Raw genomic sequence first — 14,243 nt, 5'->3', positions numbered from 1 at the left:
GTGAGCAGGGGAGGGGCACAGTCCAACTCATGAGTTATAAAGATCCCCGTGGGGCTGGCATGGGCTGCCCTGGGAGTCAAGCCTGGAGACTGGGCACCTGGGAAGGGGGCCTGAGAGGGTAGAAGGGAGTGACGGGAGGTGGGGGGCAATTCTGGCTTCTCAGATGGAGATGTGGCCTTGGGAGCCCAGGAGGAACCCACTGAGCCTGCACCAGCAGCCTCATCAGCCCCAAAGCATTTATTGAGCACCACCTGCACACCAACAGGAAGATGACGATGCAGTTCACACACTGACCTTCCAGTCCCCTAGTCAGAGATCTCTCCTCTTCCTCCTCTCGCAGCTGACAGGTCTGAGGAGCAGAGTGGGGGCAGAGAAGGGGGTTGTAGAGCCTCCTGGGGCCTCAAGGACAGTCCTTTCCTGTCCCCATTCCTCAGATAAGGAGACTGAGGCCAGAGAAGAGTTGGTGTGCCCCAAGGCAGGGACTGGGAGGGGGTCTAGCAGACATCGGGACATCACAAGCTCAGCGCCCAGGAACCACGTACTCCTCTTCATCCAGCGGGGCCCGGCCCAGTGACTGCAGGTTGCAGTAGACAGGCGCCCAGTCCACGTCGACACCCTTGTAGTTCATGTAGAGGTCATTGTCCTCTGAAGGGTGAGCTCTGTGGGCACAGACAGATCACGGGCGGGTCGGGGAGGGAGAAAGATCCAGGGGACAGGCACGTCAGCTTTAAGGAAGCTCAGGGTGCCTGAGTCCACTCGTAATATTTACATATGAAGAAACTGAGGCACAAGGCAGTGTTCTGACTACCTGCCAGGCCCTCTTTTCTCTGACGAAGTTGGGGAGGGCAGTGATTTAGGGAAGAATGTGTGGATTTTAATGCTGAGGTCTGAGGACTTTGAACCCATGGCAGGGTTTTTTCCTTCCTTAAAGTTAAGATAGCTGCTCGTTTTTACATGAAAATCTAGATTTCAGTTTCCTCTTGAAAAATCGGAAGTTCTGGCTGCCTCAGTCACATGGACACAAGTGGCTGGAGCCAAACAGTGTTTGCCCCTTTAGATGGGAAATATTTTCACCAGGTCCCCTGAAGCAACTGACTTTGTGGCCCTAGTATAAAAATAATCTCTGAGCCTCAGTTCCTACATCCATAGAATTGGCCGAAGAGTGAGTAGCCTACTTAGGAATGTCTAGTTATAGTAGGCAAGATCCCCCAGAGAAGAACCTTCCTGTCTCCAGAATATCCTAACTCCACCCCCAGCTCCTCTTGTAAAAAAGCCACTTCAGGTAAGCAGAATCTATCAGTCATTCACACGTTAGTATGAATTACTCTGAACACATAAGTGGTTGTAAGGAAATGGACAGGACTGTGAGTAGGGTTTGTTTTCTGCCTCTTCTGACTGGCTGTGTGGCCTTAAGCAAGTCATTCCCTTGCCTCCTGGACCCTCCATTTTTGCAACTGTAAACTCTAAACTGTAGGGTTGGAAATGATGTGAACATCAGAGCACAAACTGCCTTAGTGAATCAAGCGCTTTCAACTCCCTACCACAGACCACTTCTGCTTTTCAGCTATTTTACGTGTGCTTTGCATGTTTTCTCCTTTCTCATCCACGGCCACTTGACATGGATTCCGCTGCCCAAACACAGCCAGGGCAGCGTGCCCTTCCTGCTTGGATCCCTCCAGCCCCCTCCAGCCTCAGCTCTCATGTCTTGCCTTCCTAAAAACCATCTAAGGCAAGTTCTCTCTTCTTTCCTACTTCCCAGCTTCTGCCCCTTGCCCCTTGAAATTCCCTCCCCTCCCTTATCCAACCTGGAAAAGTCGAACTCATCTATCTAAGCCCAGTAAAATCATCAAGAGGTGTTAGGACTTTGTGGGGGAGAGGAACACAGATGACCTCTTTAGCATCTCATTTGTGTCAGGGGGACAAGGGGTGCTGTCCTCATTTTACGGAGACGGAAATGAAGGTTCAGAGACAGCCCTGGGTCACATGAGATCTGACCCCACGCGGAGCCTCCCATCTGCCTCAAGCACTTGCCTCTTGTCTCCCTGTCCTTGGCTGCCAGAAATTGGTTTTCCAGGTCGTGAAGGGGAAGCTTGTTCCCTATATAGGAACTCACTTAATTCTTACCCCAACACCCTGAGGCAAGGGTTGTTATTGTCCTCATTTTATAGATGAAGAGACTGAGGCTCAGATATGCGAAGCCACTTGCCTAAGAGTCTACAGCCTGTAGGAGGCAGAGCTGGGATTTGAACTCCGGCCATCTGGGTCCGGAGTCTTGCTATTAACCACTGCAGGCAGGTGTCGGTGGGTCACTCACCCATGATTGTCCCGCCGGTGCTGGGCAGCTTTCTCACCCACAAACATGTTCTCATAGTCGGGTGTGGAGGGGCGGCGTGGGGTGGCCACTCGGGGCTTGGAGCCTCGGTCCCGATTGCTGTACCGTGGCTGCAAGCCTGAGCTGGGCCTGGGACCGTCCTGAGCCACCGAGGCTTTGCCCAAGTCCTGGCTTCTGGCCGCTCTGCGTCCACAGAGTCTCCAGGCTAGCACTGCGCCCGCGATGGCAAGTCCAAGAAACAGGCATCCGCCGGCCACCATGGCCCCAATGGTTGTGGGGGCCAGACCGGGGGCACAGCTGACCTCCAGGAAGGTGGAGAGGTTGTGCCAGCCACTGGTGGCTGTGTCCAGGCACGGCATGGGCAGGTGGCCAGAGCAGTTGTCTCGCCAGACCTCATGCCAGGGAGCCAGGACGCAACTACAGTCGGCCCTCAAGTCCACACAGAGTGTAGCCAGCGCCCCGTCCACGCGGTCCAGCCGGTTGTCTGTGACGTCCAGGACCTGCAGTTTCTTCAGGTCGGTGAAGAAGGTCAGCGGCAGCTCTCCCAGGCTGTTCCCAGACAGATCGAGGAGCAGCAGGTTGCTGGCCCGCAGAGACTGGTTCCGGGGCAGGCTCACACCTTGGCCACTGAAGTTCAGGCACTCGGCCTTGAACTCCCTGGTCCAGTCCACATCCCCCGAGGTAACATTGCACCAAAGTCCCTGGCTGCCTGGGTCCTGCAGCAGCAGCAGCAGCAGCGGCAGCGGCGGCAGCGGCGGCAGCGACAACACCCACGCCAGGGCGCCCTCCATTCAGGCAACCTGAGCAAAGACACCGGCATCCAAGCCCCGACCTCAGCCCTGTGGTCACCCTCGCCCTCGCCCTCGCCCTCGCCCTCGTCCTCACTGCCTGTGTCGTTTGTTATTATTATTATTTATAGCTCAGAACAGCTCAGGCCGCTTCTGAAATGGAGAAATGGAGGCCTTGCCTTGTCACCTCTTGCTGGTTGGGCCACAGCTTCAGTGTCCCCTTCTGGGAATGGGTACGCGACCCCAGTGCCTAGGGGAAGGCGGGGAGGGGACCGCCGAGTCAAGCCTTTCTCGGTTCCCAGAGGAGCCCCTTTGGGACTCAATTCCCGCACATTTGGGGCGCCCTCATTGGCCAGGACGGGGCCATATGCAAATGAGCGGTTGCCATGGAAGCGGCCCAGCCCTGCCCCACCCTAATTGTTCCTCTGGGAACCGCGGAGTAGCTGCGGAGTCCTGGAATGGGGTGGGGTGGGGGCTGCCTACAGGGTCCCCCAGCTCCGGTCTGCGGCCCGCGCAGGCCGAAGTCCTGTGCCTCGGTCCTACTTTCGGGTCCCACTGCCACACCTTCGCCGGGGCGGGGCTGGGAAAGGGGGGGTTGCTGCGCGGCGGCTCACCTGGACGCGGGCAACCCTCCGAGGACCTGCCGTGGCCTCTGGCGCTCCCCTCCCAGCGGCTCAGGGGGAAGAGGAACTGCTGTCTGGGTGGAGCGAGGAGGGGAAGAGTGAAGACACAGCGACCCGCCCCCTGCATGGCCTCAAGGTTCTCACGCTAGGGGGAGGGGCGGCCCAGGGTCCGGCTTCCCTCCACGGCAGCCAAACTGACTGCCACCTCACCAACTCGCTTCTTGCCCTCCGCTCAGTTGGCTCCCGACCCACACATTCATTTATCCATTCAACAAACATCACCCATGCTAGGCCCTCAAGAAGCCTGAACCCTGGCCAGGTCCTCAAGGCGCATGCAGTCCTGGGAGAGGACAGAGCTGGACACAGACTCCCCCCAGGCCCATGCAGTCAGGGAAGGGCCAGAGAGAGGGACAGGGTCTTTCTGGAAGGCTTCCTGGAGGAGGAGGCATTAGAGTTGGGGCTTTAACATAGGAGTAGGAGTTTGCCAAGGATTCCCGAAACCTCTCTCTGTCTCTCCAAGCTCCTAGCCTCCCCTGGAGACTCAGACACCATGTTGCTTCTATGCTGTAGGGGGCTGAGAGGAGGGCTCCCTGGGGGAGGGGACACTGAGTGTGGGTCTTGGAGGGTGAATCAAAGTGGCAGACAGCAAGGAACACATTGCAGGAGCCCAAGGCCCAGCGCTTGAGAAAACATAGCTGGCACGGGTAGTGTGGTTAGGAGTGAAGTGCCTGTAGTGGGAGGACTGCTTAGTGATTGCGAAGCAGAGGAACTGGTGGTGTGGGCAGGGGACAGTTGGTGCAGGCTTTGGACACCGGGCTGGGGAGTGGGGCTTTATCTCCAGGGCCCTAGAGAGCCGAGACAGGTGTGTGAGCACAGCAGGGGCCCTGTGTCCAAAGCTCCCTCTGGCGTAAGCCTGGTGTCAGGAGGTGGGCAACCTGGAGAGGACACTGTGGTGCAAGTCCAACCCGGGGAGTAGTGACAACAGTGAGATTGAGGTGGGGTGAGCTTTGAGAGAGTCTCAGCCACACTGGGGTCCTTCTGGTGCCAGGCAGAGCAAGTCCCAGCGCATTCCAGCTCCTCATTTGCTCTGTGACTTCCATTGCTCCGGGCCTCAGTTTGCACATCTATAAAATGGGGTACGTGCCAAGAGACTTCTCAAGGACTCTGGGAGGGTGGGAGTCCACCCCTCTGCTCAACCTCTGGCCTGGCTGTCCCCAAACTTGGAGGAATGGTCAAAGGTTTTGAAATAAGACTTTGAAGAAAGAGCTGCAAATTGCTCTCTTGAACAATGTTGAAAACAACACATTCAAAAGTGTTCATTCCTGGTCAGCACAGTGGCTCACGCCTGTAATCCTAGCACTCTGGGAGGCTGAGGCAGGAGGACCGCTTGAGCCAGGAGTTCAAAACCAGCCTGAGCAAGAGCAAGACCCTGTCTCTACTAAAAATAGAGAAATTAGCTGGGTGTGGTGGCGCATGCCCGTAGCATCAGCTACTCGGGAGGCCGAGGCAGGAGGATCGCTTGAGCCCAGGAGTTTGAGGTTTCAGTGAGCTATGATGACGCCAGTGTACTCTAGCCCAGGCAACAGAGCAAGACTCTGTCTCAAAAAAAAAAAAAAAGAAAGAAAGAAAGAAAGGGCTCACTCCTAACAAGAAAACTGCAAATCATGACAACTCTGAGCTGTCTACCACCTATTAGATTGGTAAACATCCAAAAGCATGATGACATTCTGTGCTGGCCGGACTGGGGAGACAGGCCACTCTCCACTCTGCGCACTGCCCAGGGAGCATAGGAGGTGCAGCCCCAGTGCAGGGCACCCTGGCACAGGCCAGTGGAATTACAAACTCATGTGTCTGCTGACACAGCAAGCCCGCTGCTGGGAATCCCTCCCTAAGTATTCGCATGTTGGCAAAGTGATGGGGATGTCAGCTGAGGACCCGCTCAAAAAAATGTGGTCCATCCGCACAGTGTGATGTTGCTCAGCCAGAAAATGAATGAAGCGCAGACACCTGCTACCATGTGGATGAGCCTGGAAACGTGGTGCTGAGTGAGAGAAGCCGACACCAAAGGCCACATGTTGCAAGACTCCATTGACATGAAACGTCCAGAACAGGCAAATCCGGAGACAGGAAGCAGATCAGTGGCTGCCAGGGGCTGGAGGAGGGGCAGTGGGGAGTGACTGCCAAGGGGGACCGGGTGTCCTTTTAGGGGGATGAAAATGTTCTGAAATTAGATAGAGATGATTGTTGCACAACGTTGTACATGTGCTAAATGCCACTGAACTGTGCAATTTAAAATGGTTAAAATGGGCCGGGCGCGGTGGCTCACGCCTGTAATCCTAGCTCTCTGGGAGGTCGAGGCAGGTGGATTGTTTGAGCTCAGGAGTTCGAGACCAGCCTGAGCAAGAGCGAGACCCCGTCTCTACTAAAAATAGAAAGAAATTATATGGACAGCTAAAAATATATATAGAAAAATCAGCCGGGCATGGTGGTGCATGCCTGTAGTTCCAGCTACTTGGGAGGCTGAGGCAGAAGGATTGCTTGAGCCCAGAAGTTTGAGGTTGCTGTGAGCTAGGCTGACGCCATAGCACTCTAGCCTGGGCAACAGAGTGAGACTCCGTCCCAAAAATAAATAAATAAATAATAATTAAAAAATAATAAAAGGGTTAAAATGGTGAATTTTATGTTACATGCATTTTACAGAATAAAAACAAAAGAAAAGACAAAAAGATGGCCCAGGCTTTGAGATGATTCATTTCAGCATTGTTTGTTATATGGAAAAAAAATCAGCTATCATGGGAGGATCGCTTGAGCCCAAGAGACCAGCTTGGGCAACATAGGGAGACCCCCATCTCTACTAAAACTAGAAAAATCAGCCAGGCATGGTGGCACCTGTAGGCCCAGCTACTCAAAAGGCTGAGGCAGGAGGATCGCGTGAGCCCAGGAGTTGGAGGCTGCAGTGAGCTCTGATTGTGCCACTGCACTCCAGCCTGGGCGACAGAGTGAACAACCTTGTCTTAAAAATAAAAATAAGCTTATTTTTATTTTTATTTTATTATTTATTTATTTATTTATTTATTTTTGAGACAGAGTCTCACTCTCTTGCCTGGGCTACAGTGCCATGGCGTCAGCCTAGCTCACAGCAACCTCAGACTCCTGGGCTTAGGCGATCCTACTGCCTCAGCCTCCCGAGTACCTGGGACTACAGGCATGCGCCACCATGCCCAGCTAATTTTTTCTATATGTTTTTAGCTGTCCGGATAATTTCTTTCTATTTTTAGTAGAGACGGGGTCTCGCTCTTGCTCAGGCTGGTCTCGAACTCCTGACCTCAAACGATCTGCCTGCCTCAGCCTCCCAGAGTACTAGGATTACAGGTGTGAGCCACTGTGCACAGCCAAAATAAACTAATTTTAAAAAAACTGAAAACAACCTAAGGATCGGTTACATCAATAACAGTGCATCCATCCTTGGGGGTGCCACAGAGTTATGAAAAGGAAATCATAGATCTCTATGAACCCACAAAGACAGACTCATTCGTTTCCTCCACAAGCCTTTATTAAGCTCTTACTGTGTGCCAAGTACTGGTCTAGGAGCTGCAGCTATAGCTGTGAATAAAACAGACAAAATCTCTGCCCCCCCCCCCGGGCTGTCATTGGAGCACGTGGCATCCAACAGGAAAATGCACCATGTGCAGGTGGTGGGACCAGTGTGATGGAAAATACAGGAAGGAAACAGGGAGGGAGGGAAGGAAGGTAGCAACTTGTTTTTTTTCCCTGAGATGGGGTCTTGCTCTGTGGCCTGGGCTAGAGTGTGTGAGATTATCACAGCTCACTGCAACCTCCAACTCCTGGGCTCACACGATCCTCCTGCCTCAGCCTCCCAAGTGGCTGGGACTACAGGTGCACACCACCACGCCAGGCTAATTTGTTCTATTTTTAGTAGAGATGGGGTCTCGCTCTTGCTCAGGCTGGTATGGCAACTTTTAAATGGGATGATCAAGGAAGGCCTTAGAGAGGAGAGAACTTCAGATTAAGGAGGGAGGGATGTGGGAAAAGGCATCTAGGAGAGGGAACAGCCTGTGCAAAGGCCCTGTGGTGGAAGCAGTCCTGGCTAGAGAGCACCTGTTTCCAAGTGTGAGTCAGTTCAGGCTGCTAACAAAATGCTACAGACTGGGTGGCCTACAAACAACAGAAATTTATTCCTCACCATTCGGGAGGCTGCGAAGTCCAAGATCAAGGCACCCACAGATTAGCTTCCTGGTTTGCAGATGACCCTCTTCTCACTTGTCCTCACAGGGCAGAAAGAGCAAGGGCACTCTGGAGACACTAACTGCATTCCCGAAGACTCTGCCCTGGGAACCTAATTACCTCCCCAGAGCCCCACCTCCTAATACACAGTGGGGACTAGGTGACTAGGTTTCAACATTTGGACACAAAATTTCAGTCTATAGCACAAAGAGGAAATGTTAAGTGCGAAAAGCAAAAAACAACAACAACAAAAAAATAAAAACAAAATAAGAAGCATCTAGATTTCATTTGCGTAGAAAACCCTGAATGAAACCGAAGAAGCAAACACCCGTGGTGACCCTTAGGGGCAGGCAGGGGAGGAGAACCTCACCTCGAACTTTTTTACAGTTTTTATTTCGGGATGGTCCTATCACACTGTGTGACTGCAAAGTATAGTCAACCCGTTCGACTTCCACATGGAAACCAACCATCAACCACACTCATGATGAACAGGGGGACAGAGGGACCGAGAGGTGCCACCAGCAGTGGGCCTGGTGTGGCTGTGTGTCTCCCTCGCCCCAGGAGGCTGCTGAGGGTCCAGCCCTAAGGCCTCTTAGAAAACGAGGAAACGGGGACAGGAGGACACGGCAGACGCAGGGCTGCAGGCAGTGGGGGTCCGGCAGCCCTGGGGCCTGGGACAGTGAACTCTGAGGAAGCTGGGTACCCTGGAGTCTGGTGGTCTGGGTCTGGGGATCCCACGATCTGGGGGCCCTGGGGACTAGGAGTCCTGGGATCTGGGAGGGGTCTGAGGGGCTCTGGAGCCAGCAGTCAGGACCAGAGACAGGTGTAACGAGCAGAGGCTGGGCCACGGCAGACTTAGGGGCAAATCTGGAGTATGGACAGGGGTGGACATCCGTGGCCCTCCATGCATTAAGTCAGCAAATGATGACTGAGGCCTGCTCGGCCACTTTGAGGCTGTGTGGCCCAAGGCCAGTGCCTTAACCTCTCTGTGCCTTGGTTTCCTCCTCTGTGGAAATGAGGACAATAGTAACACCACAGTGAAGCACTGCAAGTAGGGCCCAGAACCACAGACACCCATATGAACATGAGAGTGTGCCTGGCGCTAGGGACACTGAGTGATCCATAGGCAAGCTGAGTGTCCCCTGGGGGAGGGGATGGGTCGATGCTGGCCCATCCATGCACAGAAATGGAATTCAGGAAGTCAAGCAATGAGGCTGAAGCATGATTTTTTTTTTTTTTGAGATAAAGTCTCACCCTGTCACCCCGGCTAGAGTGCCGTGGTGTCATCATAGCTCACTGCAACCTCAAACTCCTGGGCTCAAGCGATCCTCCTGCCTCAGCCTCCCGAGTAGCTGGAACTACAGGTGTGTGCCATGACACCCCAATAATTTTTCTATTTTTAGTAGAGATGGGGTCTCATTCTTGCTTAGGCTGGTTTTGAACTCCTAAGACAATCTTGCTCTGTTGCCCCAGGTAGAATGCAGTGGTATCATAACTTACTGCAACCTCAAACTCCTGAGCTCAAGCAATTCTCCCACCTTGGCCTCCCAGAATGCTAGGATTATAGGCGTGAGCCACCTCGCCCAGCCAAAGCATGAATTTTAATGACATGGGAAGACCTCATTTAAGGTCACATGGTGCCAGACGCAGCGGCGCACACCTGTGGTCCCAGCTACATGGGAAGCTGAGGCAGGAGGACTGCATGAGGTCAGACTTCAAGGCCAGCCTGGGCAACACAGCAAGACTATCTCTAGGAAAAAAAAAAGAGAGAGAGAGAAGGTCACATGGCCTTGTTGGTTATAGTAAAATTTCAAAAGCCACTGAATGCCCTTGAGAGAGTAGTGGGCAGGAGGGCACCTCCTCCCTCCCCCTGGGCAGCTGTGGTAGCTCCTGCAGCCACTGCCGGTGCCCCCTTTAGGGGAGGCAGGGGGCTTTAAAAAAATTAAAAAAAAAAAAAGAAAAAAAAAGAGAGAGAGAGGAGTGAGTAAACAGAATGTGGCCTAACTAAGGCAGCTATGGTTGGTCAAGCAAGCAAGTCCCACCTGTGAGAGCTGCATGTCTTGGCTGACAGCAGCTCTGGCCACAGGAGGCCACGCCGCTGGGCCACATAGCTCTCTTGAGAGCAGTCCTCAACCACAGATGGAAAGAGAGTTGGTTATAAATGCCTCAGCTCTCTCTACCCTCAGGTAGGACAGGTCTGAGGACAAGATCTATGCCATCCCCTGAGGTCCCCAGAGACTGAGCCCATGCTGAACCTGCTCGTTGGCACCCCCCGCAGGGCTCCTTCCTTCCGTGTCTCTCCCTTTATCCCCTAAGAGGCTTCCTGGAAGCCCTTCCGGAATAATCATGCCCTTGAACTTCAGCCTTAGGGTCTGCTTCTCAAAGACACCAAATCAAGACAGTTGTAGTGACACAAAGAAATACTATACGTCAGTTACAAACTTTAGACATTTTAAATAATTATAATAGCAGCAGCCAAGAACTGGCTAGTTAAATAATATTAAGTCATATAATCGTCACAATAGCTCCTTGAGGTAGGTACTGTCATTACCCCCGTTACAGATGAGGAAACTGAGGCATGGTGTGTTTGGGCAGCTTGCCCAAGGCTCTGCAGCAACTGGGGGTCTGCCCTGAATCCGTGTGGCTAACCATTAGGCACACTGTATTCAGAGACAAGATTTACATAGCTGCACCTACCTGGAAGGGTCTGTCAAGTGATTTCTCAAGATACAATGAAACTTCATGTTGCTCACGGACAGGTGCATTTGGACTTGATTTGGAGAAATCAAGAAAGGGGCCTTTAGTTAGAGACCAAAGGGAATATTTAGCTTTATATTTGCTAGGATTTATTTTATTTTATTGTTGTCATTTCTGAGACATTCTGAGACATTGCTTTATGTAAGACTATATTTTGTAATACTGTGACATGTTTAATAATTTTCTGGTTTTTAAACAGCGCTCCAAAGAACATCTATGTACAGGACTTCTCTAAGCTATATATTAAAAGCAAAATTATGGGGATAATAGAATTGGGTCTCACTCTTGTTGCCCAGAATAGAGTGCAGTGGCACAGTCATAGCTCACTGCAGCCTTGAACTCCTGGGCTCAAGCCATACTCCTGCCTCAACCTCCTGAGCAGCTGGGACTACAGGCACAGGCCACCATGTCCGCCTAATTTTCCTTATTTTTTGTAGAGATGGGGTCTTGCTATATTGACCAGGCTGATCTCAAACTCCTGGCTTCAGGTGATCCTCCTGACTCGGCCTCACAGAGTGCTGGGATTACAGGCGTGAGCCGCTGCGCCCAGTCTAGGTTTTATTTTTTATTTTTGGTAAAACTGTTTATTCCACAAATATTTACTGAGCACCTATGGGATGCGGCAAAACTCCCACCCTTGGGGAGCTGATGCTCCGGAGGGGAGATGCACCATGTACCGGAAACCAGCGGATTCTAAAGGTCACAACAACCAGGCTACGGTAAAATTCAAGTCAGGGGCACTGGGAGAGTAAGATGGGGTAGTTCACAGTTTTGGAAAGGCCTAGTCTAGGAAGGCTCTCTAGTAAAAAAATATACGACAAAAAAGAAAAAAAATGTGCATGGACGAGTTCAAAATGGAAACAGGGTTTTTTTAGGTTGTTGAGGTGACTAGCTGATTTTTTTCTGTATTTTTCCCCTTTTTGCCATGAAATGATTCAATACATAAACATATATTTGGAAGCCGACCTGGGAGAATGCGCAAGGTCAAAGAGGCAGAATAGTTCCACACTGGAAAGTGGGGTCTCCCGGCAGCTCCAAGCAGGTGCTAGGGCGCAGCCTGCGGACTCTGAATCTCTGCTGTCCTCAAGTGGCCACACAAGGAACTGCAGTCCCTGGCAGCCTTGGCAGAAGCAGAAAAGGGGCCCAAGGGGCAAGAAAAGACCCTTCCCCTGTCCAGTCTAGAGAGTAACACCTTAGAGTGCCACGAAAACTCTTTCCTCCACGAGTAGGAAGAAAGGCTGCAGGTAGGGAGGGGCGTTAACAGGGTACCCGATAGTCAGACCTGGTGCCTCTGCTCCCAGGTGCTGTGTGTTCTCCTGCAAGTTGCTCTGCTGCTCTGAGCCCATTTTCTCCTCTGCAGAACCGGCGTATGGGCGCCTGCTGGGATGGTTCCATGAAGGCACCAAAGCAGAGTGCTTGGCATACTGTGGGGCCATCAGAAGCTGGCTCTGAGTCAAGGATTCAAGGCCTGGTTGGGGTCAGTTGGGGTAGGAGGTATCTGGGAAGTGATTCCACAACAGGGAAGGAGCCCTAAAAGGCGCGCCAACTGCCCACAGGCAGGCGATGCTGCGGGCAAGTGGTGCTCAGACCTGCTTGGGACCACTGGGGGACAGTGGAGATGCTCACCCAAGTGGTCCCACTCGGGTGAGCGGGCTGGGGTGTTTATCCATCCCCAACCCCACTGCAATTTCCCAGAAAACAGAATCACACACTGAGACTGCAGGGCACACAGGGGGTTTCTAGGTCACCCCAGGAAGTCCCGGAGGGAGCTGGGGAAGGTGCCCTGCTGGGGACGCCAGCAAGCGGGTGAGGTGGTGGGCAGCAAAGGCTCAGGGCTGCCTTAGAGAACTTAGAGGGACTGGCCCATCCAGGACGGGTGTTCCCGAGGCCAGGGAAGGCTACAGGTGAAGAGAAGCAGCGGCCAGCAGTGGGGCGTCCAGCCATGTGGTGTGGTCCCTGTGGCCTGCAGGGGGTGGGCAGGCGACCAGCAGCTGACCTGCCCCCTATTCCCTACTTCCCTGTCCCTCCCCCCAGGCCTGGGACTTCCACAAAATGCCTCCAGCTTTCCAGAATGAGTATCCCAAACTCAGACAGGGTGCTGGAAGCACTCCAGCGGGTGTGGTGCTGCCTCTGGGTGGCTTGTGTGATTCCCTCCCTTGGAGCCTTTCTGAGCCTCAGTTTCCCCATCTGTAACATGGGGAGAAGAAATGCTGCCTCCCTCAGGGGGCGGCTGGGAGGATGTTACAGGATGCACAAGGTCCCAGTGATTTTGTCTCTGGAGTCCAAGTGCAGGGCAGAGGACTCGATTTGTTGGCAGCCACAGAAGGTGCTAGAAGCAGAGTGGTGTACCCGGCTTGGGTTAAGCATTGTGGTGGATGGACGTGGGGGTGGGAGGTGGCAGGTTTGGCTGGAACTCATTGACCCAGTTCTCTTGTGTCCCTTCTCTTGCCTGGAGTCCCTTGAAGCCCATGACCCCACAGCTCAGAGAGGTCACTGGAGTTCAGCTGGCTCCCTATCAAGGCCACACAGCAGGACAGGGGACAGCCAGGGTTCAAACCCAAGCCCACTGGTCTGTGGCTTAAAAACAAAAACAAAACACCCAACCCAGGCCCAGATCCTCCCTGCGGGGCCTTCAGCCTCCAGGCAGCCGGTCTTGATCTTGGGGCAGAATTCCCCATTTTGGAAGCCCCAGACTCCAAGGAGGGAAGCTGTCTCAACGACCCTCCGCCAGCTGCCAGGGCTGCTCCCATCCTGGTGTTGTCTGGGTTTTAATTTTTGTGTTGCATTTAGAAAACTACCCATAATTATAGCTTCTGGGAGGAAACAGTCTCATAGCATAGCCCCTGCTCCCAGCTGCACCTGCCTCCCATGCAAGCACAGCTGGTGAGGGGCTGTGGGGGCGACAGCTGGGGTCGGGGCCCCTCCCAGAGCCCCTCACTTGAATGGGTTGGAGGTGAAGGGGCCGCTTCCACCTCCTAGGGAGAGGAAAAACCATCATCAGGAAAAAACCCAGCCTCCTCCCGAGGACTCCAGCATGAGCAACCAGGCATACCCCCACCCCCACCCCATCCGTCCCCCACCGTGGTGTCCTCAGGGAGACCGGATCCAGAGGGAAGAGGAGGCTGTCAGCCGAGAACGGGATGCATCATCCAACCGAGACCAGTGCTGAGACAGTAATCTGGAGGAAGAGCCCAGGGAAGGCTGGGAGGAGGAAGAAGAGGAGAAGGGGGGAGGAGAAAGGGGAAGGAGAAGGGGGAAGGAGAAGGGGGAAGGAGAAGGGGGGAGGAGGAGGAGGAACTGTTCGTTGGCAGGAGGAGCCAGAGGAGGCCAGGAGCCAGAGAAAGAGCGTTCCAGGCGACAGGAGAGGCCGGGAGGTGGGACTGTGTAGGGTGACCGCATGGCTGTAGGGGAGTGAAAGCCCCTTCTCCGGGCAGCTCCCCTGTCCCATAAGCAAAGCCTCCTTTGGGCTCCCGCAGGTGCTGCCCTCCACCCATGCTT

General features: G+C 53.5%; 1 protein-coding gene across 1 annotated transcript; it reads right to left on the bottom strand.

Moving 5' to 3' along the window:
• Positions 1 to 177: 177 nt before the first annotated feature.
• On the bottom strand, positions 178 to 3,811 carry LRRC25 (leucine rich repeat containing 25). The gene is made up of 3 exons (XM_045552604.1): positions 3,735 to 3,811; positions 2,315 to 3,132; positions 178 to 659 (listed from the first exon to the last, which is right to left on the bottom strand). The coding sequence occupies exons 2-3, from the start codon at positions 3,121 to 3,123 to the stop codon at positions 521 to 523; spliced, it is 948 nt and encodes a 315-aa protein (XP_045408560.1). The 5' UTR covers positions 3,124 to 3,132; positions 3,735 to 3,811; the 3' UTR covers positions 178 to 520.
• Between the last annotated feature and the right edge of the window lie 10,432 nt (positions 3,812 to 14,243).

This window comes from Lemur catta, chromosome 1, assembly GCF_020740605.2.
Source record: "Lemur catta isolate mLemCat1 chromosome 1, mLemCat1.pri, whole genome shotgun sequence".
Classification (NCBI taxonomy): domain Eukaryota; kingdom Metazoa; phylum Chordata; class Mammalia; order Primates; family Lemuridae; genus Lemur; species Lemur catta.
This window is presented reverse-complemented; position numbering and strand designations above follow the sequence as displayed.

Bases quoted from the DNA above. Each gene is read 5' to 3' on its own strand.
- LRRC25 (XM_045552604.1), bottom strand. From the start codon at position 3,123: ATGGAGGGCGCCCTGGCGTGGGTGTTGTCGCTGCCGCCGCTGCCGCCG. The intron at 660-2,314 runs GTGAGTGACCCA...CTGTGCCCACAG, and splicing joins CACCGGCGGGACAATCATGG to AGCTCACCCTTCAGAGGACA.